Source organism: Oncorhynchus masou, chromosome 19 (genome assembly GCF_036934945.1).
Source record: "Oncorhynchus masou masou isolate Uvic2021 chromosome 19, UVic_Omas_1.1, whole genome shotgun sequence".
Lineage (NCBI taxonomy): Eukaryota > Metazoa > Chordata > Actinopteri > Salmoniformes > Salmonidae > Oncorhynchus > Oncorhynchus masou.
The window spans coordinates 944,351-964,395 of record NC_088230.1 but is presented as its reverse complement, the minus strand read 5'-3'; the positions used below and the strand labels follow the sequence as shown (position 1 = coordinate 964,395).

Genomic DNA, 20,045 nt, shown 5'->3' with positions numbered 1-20,045 from the left:
ACTGACCAGCTCATGTTATAGACAGAAGTGTGGCAGACCAATCCGAACTCATCTCTCGGCATGTCGAGCTCTTCCATTATCTCAGCCAATCATGGCCAGCGGGAAGGTTCCTGTCTTTTTTCATGGCTAAACTAACTAGGCTCATAGTTTAACAATTTCATTTGTATTTACAGATAGCATACACATTTGTTATTAATGCACATGAAAGTTCAGATGTTCCATAAAGCATTTCTGCCCAAAAACTCATCCAAAAATAATTAGCCATTTGAACATAAATCTATCCTGTGAAGTAGTGACGCGTGACATATGCCCAATTTCCTGAAACGAGTCACATTGTGCATTATAGACTGATACAAATTAAATGAAAAATGACTATGTACCTTTGAATTCATTTTTAGAAACACAAGTTTGACTTCAAGCTCATGCGATGGTGCCTGGAGAGCAGGCCGGCAGCAGAGAATAACCTCTCCACACTTGCAAAGCCACTGGGATCCTTTTGGCCATTCTTTCCAGGCTGGGCAGAGATGCAGAGTTTGTTTAAAAAAAATGTTCTATTGGTATGTAACGTTCGTTGTTGGAAGGATTGGGCCAAGGTGCAGTGTGGAAGGCGTTCATCATATTTATTAATGTGAACCAGCAACAAAACAAATAAAGAGTAACAAAATGAATGTGCAGCTTTGTAGGGCTAAAAAGCAACAATACAAAAATCAAGATCCCTCAAAACAACAGATGATCAGATGAAACAATATGATCCCCAATCAGAGACAACGATATACAGCTGCCTCTGATTGGGAACCATGCCAGGCCAATATAGAAACCTGACCTCACACCCTGACCTAACAAAAATAGAGAAATAATAGGTTCTTTAAGGTCAGGGCGTGACAGTCCCACCTACAAAAGGTGCGGACTCCGGCCGCAAAACCTGACTCTATGGGGGAGGGTCCGGGTGGGCATCTAGCCTCGGTGGCGGCTCCTGTGTGGGATGTAGATCCCACTCCACTCGCGGATCCACCAGCTTCGGTGGTGCCTCTGGTGCGGGGATTGTCGCTGGAAGCGCCGGACCGTGGAACGTTGCCGGAGGATCCAGACCGTAGATCGCCGCCGGGGGCTCCGGACTGGGAACCGTTGCTGGAGTCTCCGGATCTTGGATCGTCTCTGGACTCTCCGGGCCATGGATCGTCACTGGAGGCTCCGGGCCATGGATCGTCACTGGAGGCTCCGGGCCATGGATCGTCACTGGAGGCTCCGGGCCATGGATCGTCACTGGAGGCTCTGGGCCATGGATCTTCACTGGAGACTCCGGGCCATGGATCGTCACTGGAGGCTCCGGGCCATGGATCGTCACTGGACGCTCCGGGCCATGGATCGTCACTGGAGGCTCCGGGCCATGGATCTTCACTGGAGACTCCGGGCCATGGATCTTCACTGGAGGCTCCGGGCCATGGATCGTCACTGGTGTCTCCGGGCCATGGTTCGTCACTGGTGGCTCCGGGCCATGGATCTTCACTGGAGACTCCGGGCCGTGGATCTTCACTGGAGGCTCCGGGCCATGGATCGTCACTGGTGGCTCCGGGCCATGGTTCGTCACTGGAGGCTCCGGCCATGGATCGTCACTGGAGGCTCCGGGCCATGGGTCGTCACTGGAGGCTCCGGGCCATGGGTCGTCACTGGAGGCTCCGGGCCATGGGTCGTCACTGGAGGCTCAGGGCCATGGATCGTCACTGGAGGCTCCGGGCCATGGATCGTCACTGGAGGCTCCGGGCCATGGATCTTCACTGGAGGCTCCGGGCCATGGATCGTCACTGGAGGCTCCGGGCCATGGATCGTCACTGGAGGCTCCGGGCCATGGATCGCCACTGGAGGCTCCGGGCCATGGATCTGAGAACGGCGCTCAGAACCCAAAACAGCCAGAGGAATATCCGCCATTTTGGAGTCAACAAAGTTAGAAATAACACCATAAATATTCACTTACCTTTGATGAACTTCATCAGAAGGCCCCCGCAGGAATCCCAGATCGACAATAAATTACTGATTTGCTCCATAAAGGTCATCATTTATGTCCAAATTGCCACTTGTTGTTAACGTATTCAGCCCAGTAATCCATCTTCATGAGGCGCAGGCACTTCATCCAGACAAAAATGTGAAAACTTCCGTTACAGTCCTTTAGAAACATGTCAAACGATGTATGGAATCAATCTTTAGGATGTTTTTAACATAAAACATCAATAATGTTCCAACCGGAGAATTCCTTTGACTGTAGAAAAGCATTGGAACGAGAGGTAACTCTGTCAGGAGCGCGTGGCATGAGACCAAGGCACTCTGCCAGACCACTGACTCAAAGAGGTCTCATGAGCCCCTCCTTTATAGTAGAATCCTCATTCAAGTTTCTAAAGACGGTTAACATCTAGTGGAAGCCGTATGAAGTGCAACTTCTCCATATCTCAATGTGTATTCGGTAGGCCAAGCTTTGAAAAACTACAAACCTCAGACTTCCTGGTTGGATTTTTCTCAGGTTTTCCCCTGCCATATGAGTTCTGTTATACTCACAGACATCATTCAAACTGTTTTAGAAACTCCAGAGTGTTTTCTATCCAATACTAATAATAATAATATGCATATATTAGCATCTGGGACAGAGTAGAAGGCAGTTCACTCTGGGCACGCTATTCATCCAAAAGTGAAAATGCTGCCCCCTATCCCAAAAAGGTTAACAAACAAATAAAGAGTAACAAAACGAACGTGCAGCCTCTGAGACTATCACAGTGCAGGTGCATTTATACGGAGACTTGATTACACACAGGTGGATTGTATTTATCATCATTAGTCATTTAGGTCAACATTGGATCAGTCAGAGATCCTCACTGAACTTCTGGAGAGAGTTTGCTGCACTGAAAGTAAAGGGGCTGAATAATTTTGCACTCCCAATTTTTCAGTTTTTGATTTGTTAAAAAAGTTTGAAATATCCAATAAATGTCGTTCCACTTCATGATCGTGTCCCACTTGTTGTTGATTCTTCACAAAAAAATACAGTTTTATATCTTTATGTTTGAAGCCTGAAATGTGGCAAAAGGTCGCAAAGTTCAAGGGGGCCGAATACTTTCGCAAGGCACTGTAGTTATCTACCCACCTCGTTCCTTCTTTTTAGCATGTGCACATAGTAAGTACACCATCATCATGCTTTCGAGATATGTGTATTTTCAGATTCCACAATGATTCTTTAGTTGTGGACCCTACATCACCACACTCCCTCTCTTGCTCCTGGTCCTCATTAGTTCCTTCTCATCTTTGTAAGTCACCTTGATTTAGCACCTGTGTGTTTTTTCAGTTCCTTATTGAACACATTTAGTGAACTCCATGACAGTAGGTAAAGCAAGGGGCTATAAGTAGCACACAAGTAGACTACAAATGCATGCCCTGAGCTTGTGAAGTGAGTGCTACTGGAGCACTACTGGAGAGAAACTGGAGCGGGCAAGAAGGCTGACGCTCCAGCCTTTGGAAATCTTCTGAATACTCTGATGCCTGGAGAGTATGCAGGCCATGGAAACAACTGGGACATTTTCAGCTTCCGGGAATTGTCTACAGATCCTTGCGACATTGGACCATGCATTATCATGCTGAAACATGAGGCGATGGCTGTGGATTAATGGCACGACAATCGGCCTCAGGATCTCATTACAGTATCTCTGTGCATTCAAATGACCATTGATAAAATGCAATTGTGTTCGTTGTCCGTAGCTTATGCCTGCCCATACCATAACCCCACCGCCACCATGGGGCTCTCTGTTCACAATGTTGACATCTGCAAAGCCGTTAGCCCACACAACACCACACAATTGGCATGCGGTTGTGAGGCCGGATGGACGTACTGACAAATTCTCTTGGACGTACTGACAAAGTCCAAATGACGTTGGAGGTTGAACATTCAATTCTCTGGAAACAGCTCTGGTGGACATTTCCTGCAGTCAGCATGCCAATGGAACGCTCCTTCAAAACTTGAGACATCTGTGGCATTGTGTTGTGTGACAAAACTGCTAGTTTTAGAGTGGCCTTTTATTGTCCCCAGCACAAGTTGCACCTGTGTAATGGCCATTCTGTTTAATCAGCTTTTTGAAATGCCACACCTGTCAGGTGGATGGATTAACTTGGCAAAGGATACATGCTCACTAACAGGGAATTAAGCAAATTTGTGAACAAAATTTGAGAGAAATAAGCTTTTTCTGCATTTTATTTTAGCTCATTAAACATGGAACCAACATGTTGCTTTTTCATTTTTGGTCAATATAATTGAGCTACTCATGAGCTACTCATTGACAACCCACAAGCTACCAGATATGCAGTTTTTTGCAAAGTTGCAAACTGTGGTAGGCTGATGGAAGTCTACTGTAAGTCAGCAGGAGTATCTCAATTGCATACTCCTCTTGCCCTCTCTCCTTCTAAAAATCCATTGCATGAGAAATCCAGAGGTCCTTCCCTACTGACCTTCTCCTCCAATGGGTTTTTAGGAGGCGAGGAGAGAGGACACGAGCCATTTAAATTCTACCAGATGCTGTGATACAGTGAAGCCTAATCAGACATGCCTGTGCTCATCATACCTCTGACAGGTAAAGTGAAATGTCAAAATTTGTAAGTGGTACACACCTCTCAAATGATATATAACAACACCCTGAGAGCATCAGACATGAAACAATACAACAGCACAACCACATTTTATTTTGCAGGTGCCTATTAATGTTAAACACCAGTGGTGTAACTAGAGCTTTCTAACTGCACTGAACCAAAACAGTGGTGTCGGGAGGGAAGCAAAACTTTCCAGCCGGCAAAACCATTAATCTTGAGGCGACAGGGGGAGGGGGTGCAACATGTCATCTGTGAATTATTATATAATATATAATGGATCTCTTTTAGTTCAGACTTGCTCAAAACATTACTAAATATTGAAAAGAGGTTATAGAGGTTGGGACTCATTTTAAACCCTTCCCTTCAAAGGAACATTGGATGGCTGTGGGAGGGCGAGAGGTGTGGAGTGGAGAGAGAGAGAGAGAGAAAGAAAGAAAGAAAGAAAGAAAGAAAGAAAGAAAGAAAGAGAAAGAAAGAGGGGTGAGATCCATTGAGGCTGCTGTAATGTTCTGTTACATACATAATGTAAGTGCACAGAAGCACATACACGATTACACATTCAGTGCAGTCTGGTCTGAATGAGGCTATTGAAAGAAGGCAAATAGATAGACCACAAAACCGATCACAGATACTCCAGACACAACATACAAACCCCCAAACACAAAACATAAGAAACAACCACCCAAAGACCCCCAATCAAACCCCAACAGACATCCTCCACACAATCCCACCCACACACACCTACCCCACACAATCCTCCAGACTCATACCATTACCCACGACTCACATTGTACGATGAGCTCCACCACAGCTTCCCTGGGCTTCACATTAAACCCGTTGAACTGACTGGTCTGGCAGCGGTAGGAGCCGGTCATCTCTCTGGACACGTTGACGATCCGCAGCACCCCGTCGTAGCTCTCAGCCTGCAGGCTCCCATCCGGCATGGGCGCCTCTTTATCGGCCCGAGACCACAGGATAATGGGCTTGGGCTTCCCTGAAACCAGACACTCGAGCTCCACTGTGTCGCCCTCCCGAACCACCAGGGGGCTCTTACCCCGTGGCACTGTCAGGTTGGGGGGAACTAAGAAAGAGAAAAACAGAGGAGGGACTGATATGGGGCTCTAGAAAGTCGGTTGGCGGGGTAAGGGGGAATGGTCGACAGGGGAGGGATGGGAAAGCGAATGAGCATCCATGTTGCAATGGATTTGATGGAGTTTGAGTTGAGTGCTCGGCCACATACACACATTGCTAGTATGAGTTGACTTGAGTCTTGGCCACACACACTGCTATTATGGAGAACCATGCCACGGAGAGAGTTGGAGTGATGGCTGTTAGCTTGGATTAAAGTTGGTAGGGAACAGTATGAACATTCACCAAACATGGTGATCAGCAGAGAAAGGATTAAATGTAAGTAAGCAATGGTAAAACAATGGACAATGCAATGAAGAGCTGACGCACAAACAGACGTCATGAACAAAGGTCAATGAGAGGAATCAACTGAAATGCATCAGAAATCTGATAGATTTGCTTCCAATAAGGAGTCAGGTCTTGTCCTCTCTAAACATGAGGCAAAAGAGGAGAACTTCAACCACAAATCTATACCAATGAGACCTTCTCTCAGTCATTATCACCACCATGACCATAACCATGATCATCATCCCCACCATCACCATGACAATCATTATCATCATAAATCATTCATCTTAGTTTTCCAGGTAGGCCAGGTGAACACAACTACTCATGAAAAGTACTGATCTATTAAAGGTAGACTCAGTGAAATAACATTGCTATGAACAGCACCGCAGATATACTGTCTGCAAGACTTTGGTCTCAAACAGTCACACACCATATCTGTGCACAGGTTCGCTTCACGCTGTTCACACCAAAACCAGGGGTTGAAACCAACATTTCCCTTCACCTTTTCACTTCGTTCTGAACAGAACCATTCTTTTTTTCATTCCCTTCCAATGTTCCAACCAGAAAAGATCTGAACCGGTTTGAGCCCCCAAAAAGTACCGGTTTATATTGTTCCTTTCTGTTCCTTTTTAAACTTATAAAATATATATTTTTTTACATTTCGCTCAACTTTTAATTACTTCACCAATCAATGTGGATAAAGCAGCTTGCTGTGGAGCGATATAATCTGTATTACAAAGTTGTTAAGAGCAAGTTGTATTTCGCAGTTACCGCATGTTTAATCGTAATGAAAGAAACACTATGCTCACAGTCACAGTGGAGGGTGAGGAGAGAGCGAGAGGATGGAGGAAGCTTGCCTTGAAGCGCTGGGTATCTTGTTATAACATGCATTAGGCCCACAGAATTATACCTACGAAGGAGCAGCTTCTATTGAGGAACTTTGTATCTCTTTGAACTTCCAAGTTGATTTAACGTTGGACCAGAGCAAACATTAGCGAGCTAGCTAGCTAACAGGTCTGAACTAAACTTAAAAAAAAAAAGAAACGTCCCTTTTTCAGGACCCTGTCTTTCAAAGATAATTCATACAAATCTTCATTGTAAAAGGGTTTAACCTCTTGAAACTCCCCATCCCGGATCCGGGATCGTGACTAAAGCCTCAGGCTCATTAGCATAACGCAACGTTAACGATTTCTGAAAATCGCAAATAAAATGAAAATAATGCGCCTGCTCTCAAGTTTAGCCTTTTCTTAACAACACTTTCATCTCAGATTTTCAAAATATGCTTTTGAACCATAGCAATTGACTAATTTGTGTAAGAGTATGCTAAGCTAGCTTAGCATTTTGAGTAGCATTTAGCACGCAACATTTTCACAAAAACCAGATAACCAAATAAATAAAATCATTTAACTTTGAAGAGCTTCGGATGTTTTCAATGAGGAGACTCTCAGTTACATACCAAATGCGCAGTTCTTCCTGAAAGCAACTGTGTGTAGGAGAAATCGCTCCGTTTTGTACATCACATTTGGCTACCGAAACGAACCTAAAATTCAGTCACCTACAACGTCAAACTTTTTCCGAATTAACTCCATAATATCGACCGAAACATGGCAAACATTGTTTGGAATCAATCCTCAAGGTGTCTTTTCACATATCTCTTCATTGATATATCGTTCGTGGAAGCCTGCATTCTTCTCTGAATTCTGTGGAAAAATACTTGCAGCTGACTTTTGCGCACCAATTTCGGCGCAGGACACCGGGCGGACACCTGGTAAATGTGGTCTCTTATGGTCAATCTTCCAATGATATGCCTACAAATACGTCACAATGCTGCAGACACCTTGGGGAAACGACAGAAAGGGCAGACTTACTCCTCTCGCATTCACAGCCATATAAGGAGACAATGGAAAACAGAGCCTCAAAAATCCTGCTCATTTCCTGGATGCCGTCTCATCTTGGTTTTGCCTGAAGCTCACGTTCTAGGGCACGCACAGAAAATATCTTTGCAGTTCTGGAAACGGCAGAGTGTTTTCTTTCCAAAGCTACCAATTATATGCATAGTCGAGCATCTTTTTGTGACAAAATATCTTGTTTAAAACGGGAACGTTTTTCATCCAAAAATGAAATTGCGCCCCACTGTTTCCCATGCTTGTTCATTGACCCATTAACAATTAGTGAACATGCACCTGTGGAATGGGCGTTAAGACTTTACAGCTTACAGACGGTAGGCAATTAAGGTTGTGCCGTGGCGGAGATCTTTGTGGGCTATACTTGGTCTTGTCTCAGGATGGTAAGTTGGTGGTTGAAGATATTCCTCTAGTGGTGTGGGGGCTGTGCTTTGGCAAAGTGGGTGGGGTTATATCCTTCCTGTTTGGCCCTGTCCGGGGGTGTCATCGGATGGGCCCACAGTGTCTCCTGACCCCTCCTGTCTCAGCCTCCAGTATTTATGCTGCAGTATTTTATGTGTCGGGGGGCTTGGCTCAGTTTGTTATATCTGGAGTACTTCTCCTGTCCTATCCGGTGTCCTGTGTGAATTTAAGTATGCTCTCTCTAATTCTCTCTTTCTCTCTCTCGGAGGACCTGAGCCCTAGGACCATGCCTCAGGACTACCTGACATGATGAATCCTTGCTGTCCCCAGTCCACCGGGCCGTGCTGCTGCTCCAGTTTCAACTGTTCTGCCTGTGATTATTATTATTTGACCATGCTGGTCATTTATGAACATTTGAACATCTTGGCCATGTTCTGTTATAATCTCCACCCGGCACAGCCAGAAGAGGACTGGCCACCCCACATAGCCTGGTTCCCCTCTAGGTTTCTTCCTAGGTTTTGGCCTTTCTAGGGAGTTTTTCCTAGCCACCGTGCTTCTACACCTGCATTGCTTGCTGTTTGGGGTTTTAGGCTGGGTTTCTGTACAGCACTTTGAGATATCAGCTGATGTACGAAGGGCTATATAAATACATTTGATTTGATTTGACAGTTATGAAAACTTAGGACACTAAAGAGTCCTTTCTAATGACTCTGAAAAACACCAAAAGAAAGATGCCCAGGGTCCCTGCTCATCTGCGTGATCAAGCCTTAGGCATGCTGCAAGCAGGCATGAGGACTGCAGAAGTGGCCAGGGCAATAAATTGCAACGTCCGTAATGTGAGACGTCTAAGACAGTGCTACAGGGAGACAGGACGGACAGCTGATCGTCGTCATAGTGGCAGACCACGTGCAACAACACCTGCACAGGATCGGTACATCCGAACATCACACCTGCGTGACAGGTACAGGATGGCAAAAACAACTGCCCCGAGTTACACCAGGAATGCACAATCCCTCCATCAGTGCTCAGACAGTCCGCAATAGGCTGAGAGAGGATGGACTGGGGGATTATAGGCCTGTTGTAAGGCAGGTCCTCACCAGACATCACCGGCAACAATGTCACCTATTGGCACAAAACTACGGGCATAAACCCACCATCGCTGGACCAGACAAAACTAGAAAAAAGTGCTCTTCACTGACGAGTCGCGGTATTGTCTCACCAGGTGTGATAGACGGATTCCCATTTATCATCGAAGGAATGAGCGTTACACCAAGGCCTGTACTCTGGAGCGGGTTCAATTTGGAGGTGGAGGGTCCGTCAGGGTCTGGGGCGGTGTGTCACAGCATCATCGGTCTGAGCTTGTTGTCATTGCAGGCAATCTCAACACTGTGCGTTACAGGGAAGACATACTCCTCCTTCATGTGGTACCCTTCCTGCAGGCTCATCCAGACATGACCCTCCAGCATGACAATGCCACCAGCCATACTGCTCATTCTGTGAGTGATTTCCTGCAAGACAGGAATGTCAGTGTTCTGCCAGCGAAGAGTCCGGATCTCAATCCCATTGAGCATGTCTGGGACCTGTTGGATCGGAGGGTGAGGGCTAGGGCCATTCTCCCCAGAAATGTCCGGGAACATGCAGGTGCCCTGGTGGAAGAGTGGAGTAACATCTCACAGCAAGAACTGACAAATCTGGTGTAGTCCATGAGGAGAAGATGCACTGCAGTACTTAATGCAGCTGGTGGCCACACCAGATACGGACTTACTTTTGATTTTGATCCCCTTTTGTTCAGGGACACATTATTCCATTTTTGTTAGTCACATGTCTGTGGAACTTGGTCAGTTTATGACTCAGTGTCACGCCTTGGTCTTAGTATTTTGTGTTTTAGTTAATTAGTTGGTCAGGCCAGGGTGTGACATGGGTTTATGTTTGTTGTATTTCTTAGTGGGGTTTTTTAGTTATTGGGATTGTGGCTGATTAGGGGTGTGTGTTACATAGGTTTGGCTGCCTGAGGCGGTTCTCAATCAGAGTCAGGTGATTCTCGTTGTCTCTGATTGGGAACCGTATTTAGGTAGCCTGGGTTTCACTTTGTATTTCGTGGGTGATTGTTCCTGTCTCTGTGTTAGTGTTCACCGGACAGGCTGTATAGGTTTTTCACGTTCCGTTTGTTGTTTTTGTTATTTCATGTATCGTCATTTGTTCTATTAAAAACATGAGTAACCAACACGCTGCATTTCGGTCCGACTCTCTTTCGACAAACGAAGAACGCCGTTACACTCAGTTGTAGAATCTTGTTTTGTTCATACAAATACTAACACATGTTAATTTAAGTTTGCTGAAAATAAACACAGTTGACAGAGGGAATTTCTTTTTTTTGCTGAGTTTAGAATTAAAAACCTATCTTACCTTTTTTCAGTTAATCAATTCAACGTGAAACATAGTAGCTATAGCATCTTTAACTAGGATTGAAAAAGTACATCCATTCTTCTCTAATTAAACACCTTCATTTATGAATTACACTTGTAATGTTGTCAGTAGGCCACCATAACCTATGCTTCAGATGGGAAGGGCAGCCTACACACACACCCAGTGTCAAAGTTTCCCAGCTGGCAAGCAGATGCTGGAATACGTTTCTGAGTGACAGAGTGAGGGCTTTGCATAGGCGCTTTGTTACCTTTTTGCAGAAGGTAAAAACATGTTATTAACCAGTTCGTATGCTTTTAAAATAACAGTTCTGTTCTGGAACAGTATAGATCACTTTTGTTTTCTCAAATAATTGTTATTTATTTCCAGTTCTTTTCCCTTAACCGGTTTCAACCCTTGACAAAAACAGCAGAGAAGTTCAACCTTATTCCTGAACTCTCTACATCCAATGATTGTTGCAGAACCATTAGCAGGGTCAAACTACAAGGTTTGTCCCTATAAATATGTAGTTAGTGGGGAAGTTGAAGGGCCATTAGTGACAATGAAGAAACAGGGGCAGAGTTTAGAGTAAAAGGATACATTCATACGGAGAGGTCTCCATTGAGTCCTGTGTGTGTGTGTGTGTGTGTGTGTGTGTGTGTGTGTGTGTGTGTGTGTGTGTGTGTGTGTGTGTGTGTGTGTGTGTGTGTGTGTGTGTGTGTGTGTGTGTGTACGTACTGTACATGCATGCGTGCAATTGTGTCCTGGGGCTGAGGATAACATAGAATGGCACTGGCAGGTTGGATCAACGGGCTAATCTAGTGGGCTGGACACAGTAAACTTGTTAAATTAGAATACCTGCCTATAAAACACAGTCTCTTTGTGTGTGTGTGTGTGTGTGTGTGTGTGTGTGTGTGTGTGTGTGTGTGTGTGTGTGTGTGTGTGTGTGTGTGTGTGTGTGTGACTAAACTCAGAGACAGATTTGCAGCTCTGATCCAAATAAACAATGCAATAAACACCAACCAGTCATGATATCATACCCAACAAACCTCAGACATTACACCAAAGCACTTGCTCCTGACTTCAACACAGCCCTCAATGGACTCAAATGATGTTGAAATTCCACTCAATCATTTGAAGCAATATTGAAACTCCACTTCCAATAAATGTGTATGATGATGATGATAGTGATGAAATAACAGTCAATCTGACCCAGAAAGAATTACATCACTTTTTTTCTGACCCAGGTTACGTGATCTAATTGATATTCGGTCTGAACCTAAAGACTAGCAAAGACTAGTTAAAACACACTATGAATGGTCAAGCACTAGCAAAGTACATAACAACAAGATGGACTAGAGTCATTTTCTCACTCTCTCTAGTGATCACATGACACCAATCCATGACACACTTTCATAGCATATTGTCCCCTTTTGCTAATTTTACCCAGTTCTACACAACAGTTCTGAATATCCAGTGTGGCAATGCAGCCACACATTTGGACAACGGAGTTTCGACATGAGGCATATTCTCTGAGTTTCCATACCAACATGAAGGCCGTCTTTCCATGTCTCTCTAGGCCAGTGGGCAGTTACAGTTGCTGGATTGTGCTCTTGGCTGGAGAATGCCATCGTAATGAAACCATGTAGAGTTGTTGCTGCTGCTGCCATCATCCTCGTGTGGCAACACACACACACTCTCTGTCACTGGTTAGTGTGTGTGTGACAGTTCAAGAAGCACACGCATCTTGAACTGTGTGTGCCTGCTGAGGTGTGTGTGCCTGCTGAGGTGTGTGTGCTTGCATGCATGTGCAAGGGCTGATTTCCCAACAGACCCTCAGTGCCAGGCAGGGGCCGGGCCCTCTGTTTGTACTGCAGCCAGGCTGTCCGTTCCAGGGATCTGCCACTACCACCACAACAGACACCTGGCTATGTGAGCTGACTGCCAATATGGAATGTTTGTTGCTTGATATTTTTATACAGCTCAGGCATATGTGTGGGGTCAGAAGGACTGCACGCATGAGACAGAAAATAAACAAACAGCTTCTCAACTGGCCTCTTTGGGTGAGTGCTGTGACATCATTTCCCATTGCTATGGTAACGCTGCACTCTGCTCAAGTGAGTGTGTTTTAGAGAAAGACAGAGAGAGAGAGAGACAGAGAGAGAGAGAGACAGAGAGAGAGAGAGCGAGAGAGAGAGACTGTGTGTGATGGCTCTAAGCCAGTGACTCGGCTGCTCTGTGACAGCGCTCTCTGTGGAGCCACTCCTCTGAGCTTCACCCCTGTGGGGCCAGTGCGTGTGTGTTTTAGAGAAAGACAGAGAGAGAGAGACAGAGAGAGAGAGCGAGAGAGAGAGACTGTGTGTGATGGCTCTAAGCCAGTGACTCGGCTGCTCTGTGACAGCGCTCTCTGTGGAGCCACTCCTCTGAGCTTCACCCCTGTGGGGCCAGTGCGTGTGTGTTTTAGAGAAAGACAGAGAGAGAGAGACAGAGAGAGAGAGCGAGAGAGAGAGACTGTGTGTGATGGCTCTAAGCCAGTGACTCGGCTGCTCTGTGACAGCGCTCTCTGTGGAGCCACTCCTCTGAGCTTCACCCCTGTGGGGCCAGTGCGTGTGTGTTTTAGAGAAAGACAGAGAGAGAGAGACAGAGAGAGAGAGAGAGAGAGAGAGAGAGAGAGAGACAGAGAGAAAGACAGAGAGAGAGAGAGACAGAGAGAGAGAGAGACAGAGAGAGAGAGCGAGAGAGAGAGACTGTGTGTGATGGCTCTAAGCCAGTGACTCGGCTGCTCTGTGACAGCGCTCTCTGTGGAGCCACTCCTCTGAGCTTCACCCCTGTGGGGCCAGTGCGTGTGTGTTTTAGAGAAAGACAGAGAGAGAGAGACAGAGAGAGAGAGAGCGAGAGAGAGAGAGAGAGAGAGACAGAGAGAAAGACAGAGAGAGAGAGAGACAGAGAGAGAGAGAGACAGAGAGAGAGAGCGAGAGAGAGAGACTGTGTGTGATGGCTCTAAGCCAGTGACTCGGCTGCTCTGTGACAGCGCTCTCTGTGGAGCCACTCCTCTGAGCTTCACCCCTGTGGGGCCAGTGCGTGTGTGTTTTAGAGAAAGACAGAGAGAGAGAGACAGAGAGAGAGAGAGAGCGAGAGAGAGAGACTGTGTGTGATGGCTCTAAGCCAGTGACTCGGCTGCTCTGTGACAGCGCTCTCTGTGGAGCCACTCCTCTGAGCTTCACCCCTGTGGGGCCAGTGCGTGTGTGTTTTAGAGAAAGACAGAGAGAGAGAGACAGAGAGAGAGAGAGAGCGAGAGAGAGAGACTGTGTGTGATGGCTCTAAGCCAGTGACTCGGCTGCTCTGTGACAGCGCTCTCTGTGGAGCCACTCCTCTGAGCTTCACCCCTGTGGGGCCAGTGCGTGTGTGTTTTAGAGAAAGACAGAGAGAGAGAGACAGAGAGAGAGAGAGAGCGAGAGAGAGAGACTGTGTGTGATGGCTCTAAGCCAGTGACTCGGCTGCTCTGTGACAGCGCTCTCTGTGGAGCCACTCCTCTGAGCTTCACCCCTGTGGGGCCAGTGCGTGTGTTTTAGAGAAAGACAGAGAGAGAAAGACAGAGAGAGAGAGACAGAGAGAGAGAGAGAGCGAGAGAGAGAGACTGTGTGTGATGGCTCTAAGCCAGTGACTCGGCTGCTCTGTGACAGCGCTCTCTGTGGAGCCACTCCTCTGAGCTTCACCCCTGTGGGGCCAGTGCGTGTGTGTTTTAGAGAAAGACAGAGAGAGAGAGACAGAGAGAGAGAGCGAGAGAGAGAGACTGTGTGTGATGGCTCTAAGCCAGTGACTCGGCTGCTCTGTGACAGCGCTCTCTGTGGAGCCACTCCTCTGAGCTTCACCCCTGTGGGGCCAGTGCGTGTGTGTTTTAGAGAAAGACAGAGAGAGAGAGACAGAGAGAGAGAGCGAGAGAGAGAGACTGTGTGTGATGGCTCTAAGCCAGTGACTCGGCTGCTCTGTGACAGCGCTCTCTGTGGAGCCACTCCTCTGAGCTTCACCCCTGTGGGGCCAGTGCGTGTGTGTTTTAGAGAAAGACAGAGAGAGAGAGACAGAGAGAGAGAGAGCGAGAGAGAGAGAGAGAGAGACAGAGAGAAAGACAGAGAGAGAGAGAGACAGAGAGAGAGAGGACAGAGAGAGAGAGCGAGAGAGAGAGACTGTGTGTGATGGCTCTAAGCCAGTGACTCGGCTGCTCTGTGACAGCGCTCTCTGTGGAGCCACTCCTCTGAGCTTCACCCCTGTGGGGCCAGTGCGTGTGTGTTTTAGAGAAAGACAGAGAGAGAGAGAGACAGAGAGAGAGAGCGAGAGAGAGAGACTGTGTGTGATGGCTCTAAGCCAGTGACTCGGCTGCTCTGTGACAGCGCTCTCTGTGGAGCCACTCCTCTGAGCTTCACCCCTGTGGGGCCAGTGCGTGTGTTTTAGAGAAAGACAGAGAGAGAGAGACAGAGAGAGAGAGCGAGAGAGAGAGACTGTGTGTGATGGCTCTAAGCCAGTGACTCGGCTGCTCTGTGACAGCGCTCTCTGTGGAGCCACTCCTCTGAGCTTCACCCCTGTGGGGCCAGTGCGTGTGTGTTTTAGAGAAAGACAGAGAGAGAGAGACAGAGAGAGAGAGAGAGCGAGAGAGAGACTGTGTGTGATGGCTCTAAGCCAGTGACTCGGCTGCTCTGTGACAGCGCTCTCTGTGGAGCCACTCCTCTGAGCTTCACCCCTGTGGGGCCAGTGCGTGTGTTTTAGAGAAAGACAGAGAGAGAAAGACAGAGAGAGAGAGACAGAGAGAGAGAGAGAGAGAGAGAGAGACTGTGTGTGATGGCTCTAAGCCAGTGACTCGGCTGCTCTGTGACAGCGCTCTCTGTGGAGCCACTCCTCTGAGCTTCACCCCTGTGGGGCCAGTGCGTGTGTGTTTTAGAGAAAGACAGAGAGAGAGAGACAGAGAGAGAGAGCGAGAGAGAGAGACTGTGTGTGATGGCTCTAAGCCAGTGACTCGGCTGCTCTGTGACAGCGCTCTCTGTGGAGCCACTCCTCTGAGCTTCACCCCTGTGGGGCCAGTGCGTGTGTGTTTTAGAGAAAGACAGAGAGAGAGAGACAGAGAGAGAGAGCGAGAGAGAGAGACTGTGTGTGATGGCTCTAAGCCAGTGACTCGGCTGCTCTGTGACAGCGCTCTCTGTGGAGCCACTCCTCTGAGCTTCACCCCTGTGGGGCCAGTGCGTGTGTGTTTTAGAGAAAGACAGAGAGAGAGAGACAGAGAGAGAGAGCGAGAGAGAGAGACTGTGTGTGATGGCTCTAAGCCAGTGACTCGGCTGCTCTGTGACAGCGCTCTCTGTGGAGCCACTCCTCTGAGCTTCACCCCTGTGGGGCCAGTGCGTGTGTGTTGGCCTTCAGGAATACACTGTGTCTGTCCTGCGGGGGCTCAAAAGGGCTTAGCAGGCTGACAGACCGCGAGGGCACAGGGGAGAAACTAACTCCACTCACAGGCACTGAGGCTCCACACACAGGGGCATTCTTCCAGGCCTAGATTCTATGTGTGTGTGTGCGTGTGTGTGTGCGCTTGGGTGAGTAAGTGTGAGCGTGCGTTCATATTTTTATGCGTGTGAGCCCTGATGCATATCGCGGTGCTTTCTTCTCCCCTGAAACGCCACACTGAACATCACTGAAAGGCTTGTGTTCTGGTCATATGATTGTCACCATGGCAAATGAGATTCTCCACAGGCATGATGATTGTCATTTCACAAACAGGGGCTCACAGCAGCCTCCTCCATCATCGAAAAAGGTTTTATTTTTATGGTTAGACTTACAGAGTATTTTACAACAATAAAATATGATCTTTTAGAAGAGGATTTCATTAAGCTGACGTACAATATGCATTTCATTAAGTACAAGTCAACTGCAATAGTGGGTACAGTTGGTTGAATCGACAGATCAAATAGAAAATAAATACAGTGATTCAGCCCTACCTTCAGCGAGTGAGTGTGGAAAACCAATCTCACAGCTACCAACTGACCCACGGCAACCACAACACAAACAGGTACAGGGCTGGCCCGCTCATTAGGCAGGATTAGGCGTCAGCAGATTGGCGAGAGCGTCATTTTTTAAAGATAAACTGAGAAAGACGCATCTGCAACAACACATAAAACCTAATTAAATGCTGCCCCAAAACAATGACAATTTCTCTCAACCAGTGGCGTATTTGCTTTTTAGGTAGCGCTGATGCTGACCTATGATAAGCAGTGCCCACTTTGTCAACGGCAGGGACGCAACATATTTACCTTGTCCATTCCCAGCACGCCTCTTGAGGAGGCTGTTGGAGAGACGCCTCGCTGCGGCACTCCACCAACATTCAGTAATTAAAAAAAAAATCTAACATAAATCATGTATAGTAGCAGATATTCGTTTGGATTCAGACCCCTTAACGTTTCCCACATTTCTTTACGTTACAACTGTATTTTAAAATGGATTAAATAAATACAAATGATCATCTATCTACACACAATACCCCACAATGACAAAAACAGGTTTTTAGAATGTTTGCACACTTTCTAAAAACCGGAATACTTATGTAAATGTGATATTTAATTCATTTAAAAAAAAAAACAGTTTTTGCTTTGTCATTGTGGGTTATTATGTGTAGATTGGTGAATAAACAATACAAATGTATCCATTTTAGAATAAGGCTGTAAAGTAACAAAATGTGGAAAAAGTGAAGGGGTCTGAATACTTTCTGAATGCACTGATAGGATATTATAGAAAGAGTATGTGGCCTTTTCTGTAGCCTGGAGACAAAACGTTTACATCAAGCAGGTTTCTCCTATTAAATAGCCTGACGTCAACGGCTCCCAATCAAATAAAAATGTGCCGACATGTTAACAAACAACATATCCTAAAAACAGGACAGGTCAAAGTCAAATGGACAACATGGCACGGACAATCAGGCTACTCACGACTAGTGACCAGGACTTTAATCCCGTGGGCTAAATTGTCATGATCTGTGGTTTCAAGTTTGTATCCTTAAAATGTTTTACGAGCTGATCATAGCGAAACAGAACATACTTCTGCATTTCCCACTGTGTAAACACATTGCAAATAGGCTCAGGATAATCAGGAATCCAAACTAAAAAAGACAATGCAATGCCTGTTTTACAAACGGTGAGCCTACCACATGGATGGGCATTCATAAAATGATTTTACGGGCTGACATGGTAGGCTACACCCAGTAAGCACAGACCAACGCCTACCACATAGATGGGCATTCCCAAAATGTCATTTCAGACAACACTGTAGGCCAGGGATAGGATCTCCAGGCCTCTGGGGCCTGATTGGTGTCACACTTTTTTCCCCAACACATCTGACACCAATAATCAACTAATCATGATCTTCAGATTAGAATGCAATTAGTTTCATCAGCTGTGTTGACTAAGGATGGGGAATAAGTGTGACCCAAGGACTGGAGTTTCCCATCCCTGCTGTAGGCTGTACATGAACGGCACGGACCGAAGCTGATGCCTTTTGGACATATTTTTGGGGTGGTAGTCTGGACCGGCATGATTTCCACATCCATGGAGAAAATAATTGGTCCATTCCGGACCAAATCTGAACCAGTCATATACGTCTATGTTCGGTTGGACCAGCCTTGATTTGGCCCAAATATAGACTACTATAAATGACATATTTTCATTCAAATGACATAACTTTCATTCAGAACCGAAAATGAGGCTGATTTCAACATCCAGAAAATGTGTATTTTCAATACACGGAAAATACACATTTTTAATGTTCGGGAAAATACTGATTTTCAACTTTCATTCAGAACCGAAAGTGAACCTGATTTCCATGTCTGGAAATACGTCTTCACACCTTTCATTCAGAACCGAAAGTGAACCTGATTTCCATGTCTGGAAATACGTCTTCACACCTTTCATTCAGAACCGAAAGTGAACCTGATTTCCATGTCTGGAAATACGTCTTCACACCTTTCATTCAGAACCGAAAGTGAACCTGATTTCCATGTCTGGAAATACGTCTTCACACCTTTCATTCAGAATCTAAATTGAACCTAATTTCAACGTGTGGAAAAACACATATTTTAGAAGTCTTTTCAATGACATTTGGTTACTAGGAATATTCTTGTAGGGGTGGCAATTTTTTGTCTTCCGTAGGGCGGCAGAATGGCCAGAACTGGCCCTGAACAGGTAACTGAAGGTATCATGAGTCAACGTGAATGTGCCATACAGGATTCCTTTATCAGGCTCAGTGAGCTGGACTGAAGGCCTAGAGCAGATCAACAAACAGTTCACATCACATCAGCAACGTCTGCAGTGGCAGCCATGACAGTTCACTACATTCACCAGATAACACTGGGATGATCAGAAGCTCTCACTTCCTGTTAATCCTGATGAGAGAGGGATGGACGGTGGAACTAAGGACAATGTGGGATCAATGAGTCAAACATTTATTCTAGAGTCAAAATTGACTAAAAGTATAAATAGGATAAATTCTGGTCATGAAGTCAGTCCCGTCTAAAATGGAGAACCGTTACAAATTAAGTGAAGGTTGTGTTTGGATGTCAACAACATGCCCCCTTTTGCTCAACATGCAAATCGGCCTTCCGCCCAGTTCGCTTCCCTTCATTGAATGGGGCTCCGTTGATTCATTGCCCCCCAACCAACGCGTTCAAAGGATCACAGACCTTTTAAACTAAAAAGTCCTTTACGAATTGACATAAAATGCTTTCAGCAGGATGCTCAGCCAACAACTATGGTTTGCATGCCCTGCTGAAGGACCCGATCAAGAGGGAATAGGTGGCTGTAGTTTGTTGGTCCCCAGTAGTGGTGAGTATACCGGTAGCTAGACCATAGACTGTTGGTTATGTGTCTGGTTATGTATATTTTCATCATCTTTATCACTATCATCCCTAGCATAGCTGATGTTAGATAGCTAGCGACCATCTAGCTACTAGCTGGCTAACGTTAGCCTACCTCATTACAACTTGGATTTGGCTTAGAAACACAATAACGTTTGAAAAGGAGGCAAATAATTAGTAGGAAACCCTTTTATCATGATTGTAAAGACACCAGATTGACTTTAGATGCAGTATAACCAAAAATGTTTTTAAACTAACCCAAGATAGACCAGAGCCTGTCATTTCCAATGGGAGCAGATGAATCATAGTGGACAGAGAAAGCAAAGAGGTGGGCAGAGCCGATATCGAGCTACTATTGGCACGTTCTAGCATTTATTAGCATATTTACGTTAGGGAACGTGTGCAACAACTCAATTCGCCCT

General features: G+C 46.2%; 1 protein-coding gene across 1 annotated transcript in view; it reads right to left on the bottom strand.

The window, feature by feature from the left end:
• Positions 1 to 20,045, bottom strand: part of LOC135505691 (MAM domain-containing glycosylphosphatidylinositol anchor protein 2-like) — a 452,039-nt gene that overhangs the window by 126,754 nt on the left and 305,240 nt on the right. Inside the window, exon 9 of the mRNA XM_064924737.1 lies at positions 5,405 to 5,698. Within this exon, the coding sequence (XP_064780809.1) occupies positions 5,405 to 5,698 (294 nt within the window). The remainder of the gene's footprint in view (positions 1 to 5,404; positions 5,699 to 20,045) is intronic.